The 4,681-nt window shown below is 38.2% G+C and overlaps 1 protein-coding gene across 2 annotated transcripts; it reads right to left on the bottom strand.

The window, feature by feature from the left end:
- Positions 1 to 2,366: 2,366 nt before the first annotated feature.
- Positions 2,367 to 4,432, bottom strand: LOC147522446 (expansin-A1-like). 2 transcript variants are annotated; one of them, XM_086593467.1, is made up of 4 exons: positions 4,303 to 4,432; positions 4,062 to 4,198; positions 3,637 to 3,949; positions 2,367 to 3,143 (listed from the first exon to the last, which is right to left on the bottom strand). In XM_086593467.1, coding segments are annotated over exons 1-4 (759 nt in total). In that variant the 5' UTR covers positions 4,305 to 4,432; the 3' UTR covers positions 2,367 to 2,836. The 2 variants fall into 2 exon arrangements, with proteins under 2 accessions (XP_086449593.1, XP_086449596.1); XM_086593470.1 differs by lacking the exon at positions 4,303 to 4,432.
- Between the last annotated feature and the right edge of the window lie 249 nt (positions 4,433 to 4,681).

Below are 4,681 nucleotides of genomic sequence, written 5' to 3'. Positions count from 1 at the left end.
TGAGACCGTTCCGTAATTCGTCTTGTTCTTCTCAATAGTAAGAAGAAGAGACTCTCGAAGAAAACGTTGATAGTAAATGCAAGGCACAGTCGTAGTTAGCTCGAAGACCACGTTGAATTACCGGTACAATATTTTAGTAGTATATAGAGTAGTATAGGTATAGTCGTACGGGAGGACGTTGATACGGCCATACGGTAGTGGAGTTTACGATCAATGTATGCCAATAATGCCATGTCCTGAAAACCTAAAGAGAGTGGAATGTATAGGACTAGTGGGCTAGGGTCGCAAGTAGGGGTGGAATTTGAGTCGAGTAGCTCGGTTCGATTTGGGCTTGGCTCGTTTAAATTCGGCTTAAGCTCATTTATTTAACTATATGAGTCAAGCTTGAGCCTATATTATAGCTCGCTTAATAAACGAACTAGATGAAACTCGGCTCGATAAGTTCAAATACCTTCATAACAGTGTAAAATAGCCGAGCTATTCGGGCTTCGCTCGTTTAAGCTTAAATGAACCAAGCTTAAACATATATTAAAGTTTGTTTAAATAAACAAGCTGACCCGAGCATATTGAAGTTCAGCTCGATTAGCTCGAATTCCACCCCTCTCGTTGCAAGGATAGACTGACGAGTGACGCCAACTATTAGAGAGTTTCGAACCCCTTGTAGGGGAATTTTTGAAATAAAGGGCGATGTTAACTAATTTTGTGTGTTTTATAATTCTTGAGGTTCTATGGTTATGGTTGTAGAAAACCATCCACATTATCTACAAATTCAGTTATATACATAGATGGATCTAGGGTTGCGTGTAGATGGTCGCACGCCTGAAGATTTGTAAAAGTCACATTATGTATTAGTAATTTGTTAGAAAAATGGCATAGACTATAAGGATTCACACCCCCAAAATATTTTATAGAAGCTCCACTAGCCACTCCTAGTTCAATTAGTGGATTGCATATCCTCTTGAACCCTAGTTCCGTCCTTGGTTATATAACAAAATAAAAATTTATAGTAAGTTGCTGCTGATTGTTTGCAGGTTAGCTTCTCTTATCCTTGCACACATTTAGTCGCAAAGTTTGAATTTAACACTGGATTATCCGTATGGTGTTTTCTGCTCTGTTACATTTCATTCGCATAAATCCCTGAGGGAATAAATGATAGCCGCAAAATGTACAACACTACAAATCTACAGCCACATAACAGTTGAACAAAAAAATATATCTTTGGGATATAACTCATATATAAGTGTTAGATTTCCTGATGTACTTTAAGTAAATTACTTTGTAATTTTATATTTCAATGATTATATTCCACACATGAATGCAGTACGCCCGTATCTACATCGGTAATTCGGTGTGCCATGTTCATTGATACCAAGTTGGCCGACACCATTAATTAGGAACAGGGAAAACAGGAAACAAGAGAGGCAAAAGATATACAAGAAGAAGCAAACTACTCCAAAATGTCTCTCTTAAATTTTACCACAGAGAACGGGCATCTAGTAGTTGAAACATTCTCAACGGTGACAAGCTTCCATTCTACATCAGCCAGCAGCACCACTAGGCACTGGGACTTGGCACATTTTTATTTACCTTTCCAATGCCTACCTAATTTAGTATCTTTTAGCAGAAAATGTACCAAACTGTCATGTTAGGTGTATACCAGATCATTCAATGTGGTCACCACCCATCAGTGCATTGTGCTTGTACATTGAAAATTTTCTCGTTTTACAGAGAAGACTAGCTGGTGAAGTGAAAATGGAAACGAGAAAACGAAAATGAGAATGCATACATCATTAAGTGCCTAAGTGGTACGGTTTATCTAATCTTCTTATAAGAAAACGTTAGGAATGGATGCATTAGTAACCTCTCGTATGGTAAAGGCGCTAGTTTAAGATTTTGATGATACCAGAGGAAATTGGTGTCTTGCAAGTTGCAATTGACAATTTTGAGGTACGTTTCTAAGTTCCTATTGATGAGATTTAGGCGAAAAGTCAAGTCATTCCTAAAACACGTAAGCATAAATCTTTCCCATAAACTGATCATGGTTGAGGTCCGAAGCAAAAGAAGAGGTGCAATTATGAGATGTGATCAACTGATCGTCGAACTTAACTGACTTCAATGAAGTGTTCCTCTAGTGAGTCATGCTCACTCATCATAAAGACGATTTTTTGTTAAATGTAAAGTAGCTTATCTCATGAACAAAGGGTTAGTTCATGAGAAACATTAAAGCCCTCTGTGGTAGGAGTCTGGCTGGTCTATGAATTTTTGATTAAAAATGTTCACTTTACCACAGGCACAGTCAACACTAAATAAACATAACTGAAATAATAATCAAATACAAATTCCAATATACCAAGAAGCCAATACCAAGAAGGCAAGAAACAAATTCCATTACTAGTGAAATTGAAGTTGTACAATTACACTCTGAAGCTCAATAGAACCTAAAAGGCTAAAACACATTGAGCAAAAAAACAGGAAAAGAAACATATAAAACTAGTACTAGGGCGGGTGGTAAAAGTCCACCGCTGCCAGCTTCCATCTTAAACAGACCAACACACTACTTTTTCTTCTGCCTCACACAGTTAAAATTTAGGCCTTCAAGGTGAAGACCCACCAATAGAAAACAACACATAACCAAATAAAATATGGCGAAGGACCATTTTAAAAATAAGCCCTTCTCATGTTGACCAAACATGGCACAGTATTTACTATACTAGACACCCCCTAGTCACTATCTATCAACTACTTGTATAATCCCATACACTCCATCAACCTTAGTCAACTATAGCTAAAAATAGAGGATTTTTTGCTATTTTTAGCACCAGGGTATTACTGATCTTCAACGGAATTGTGCACCACTATAAGTTTGGCCAAACGACCAACCAGCAGGTGCAACATTATAAGAGACCACAAAACGTCCATCACTTGTGACCACTTTGAATGAGAGATTTTGGCCATTGAGATATGAGTTGCTTTGCCAATTCTGACCCCAGTTTCTGGACATTGCTTGCCAACCAGTTCTTGAACCTTTAACGAAAACAGCATGAACATCACCAGCACCTCCAACATTAGTGATAAGGACTAAATTGAAGTAAGAGTGACCATTGATTGTGAACCTGATTCCACCCCTCTTGTTGCAGTGCACCCTGTAAAGGACAGAATTGGGAACACATTAGACTCAGTAGTCTGTAAAGTTTAAAGTTTCAAAATAAAGTAATAAAAAAAAAGTTAGTGAAGATTAAGAAGGAATCTCAGATCCTAACCGAAAAATGAGGAAAAAAGAAAGCAACAGATAAGATGCTCAAGAAAACAAAATTCAAAGAACCCAATTCTATTCTGAATTCTGACTCCTCATAATTTTGATGGTACAAAATCTCATCATAACAAAATCTTTTGGTCTAGATGGCTACATGACCAAATAAAAACGTAAGAGTCAAAATACAAATTCCACACAAAAGCAGTTTTAGCAAAACATAAAAACCAAACACACGACGGTTGAAAGGACAAAAAAACAGATCAAATGGCCAAGGAATACAAGTTCACACTTGATCTAGACAGAGACAGTAAAAGGTAAATATGCAAGGCACCCACATAAAGAGTGCACTGTGCACCATAAATTAAAGTGACAAGCCCACATACCTTCTGTAAGCCACAGGTACAATCCCAGCTCTATATTGAGCAATGTGTTGGAAGACGGGTTGAGAGAGGTCAAAATGGTGCTGGGGAGGGTTGCACCAGCCACCATTATTGTTAGGGAGAGCATTGTTTGGTGGGCAAAAGTTGGTAGCAGTGACCACAATAGAACCAGGTAAGCACCATCTTCCATCATTAACACACCTAATCTCATAGCAAGATCCACATGCCATACCGTTGTTAAACATGGCAGTGCTTAAAGCTGCAGTATTAGTTCCATAGCCTTGGCTGTAAAGATTCCCATAACCACAAGCCCCACCTACAATATAAAGTCAAAAAAAAAAAAAAAAAAAAAATTGTGTCACATGGGTCTTGGGTGCAGTAATGTAAAACGTAACTTTAGTACCAAAATATTGAGTATCAAGGCATACCCATTGTTCCAGATGCATCACCCCCTCCATAGAAGGTAGCATGAGCATTAACCCAACCTCCACCACCATACCCATTAACAAGTGAAACCATTGAAAGAAAACCCACCATAAAAAACCCAACAAGACCACCCATTTTCCTGCAATAACAAATGTATACCATCAGCATTTAAAAAAAAACATATACTTTAAACAACCAAATAAGAAGGCATGAAAAAAATGAGGGATGAAATGAGATGATTACATTATGAGGAACCTTGAATGAAGGAAGAGTAGTGGTGAGACAAGCGAAAGAGGAGGGGGAGTGAAAGAAAGATAGTTTGGTGAGGAAAATAGGGGAAGGGTGGGGGGGAATAAATAGAGTTTTTTGGGGGTGTGGGAGTGTAAGTGTGGTGGGTCTCTTAACTAACGTCACAACTAACTGACATTTTGAGACTGTCGTGAAATAGTGGTTTTGTATAGCTTTAAAGTGCTGGTTTTGAGCTAGAAAAGTGCTGGTTTTGAGTGAGAAATGAGGTGCGTGGATGGGAACCGCGTTGTTTTGGTACTTTAACTATGAGGATTTCCTATCAAATCCAAGTAGGGTAGAGTAGTTTTGCTCTGGAGCAGTAAAACTGCCATGT

Source organism: Coptis chinensis, chromosome 1 (genome assembly GCF_015680905.1).
Source record: "Coptis chinensis isolate HL-2020 chromosome 1, ASM1568090v1, whole genome shotgun sequence".
Lineage (NCBI taxonomy): Eukaryota > Viridiplantae > Streptophyta > Magnoliopsida > Ranunculales > Ranunculaceae > Coptis > Coptis chinensis.
The sequence above is the reverse complement of the archived record's forward strand: the minus strand, read 5'-3'. Positions and strand labels throughout refer to the sequence as shown.

Bases quoted from the DNA above. Each gene is read 5' to 3' on its own strand.
- LOC147522446 (XM_086593467.1), bottom strand. The intron at 3,950-4,061 runs GTATGCCTTGAT...TTTATATTGTAG, and splicing joins TGATGCATCTGGAACAATGG to GTGGGGCTTGTGGTTATGGG. The intron at 3,144-3,636 runs GTATGTGGGCTT...TGTCCTTTACAG, and splicing joins GTACCTGTGGCTTACAGAAG to GGTGCACTGCAACAAGAGGG.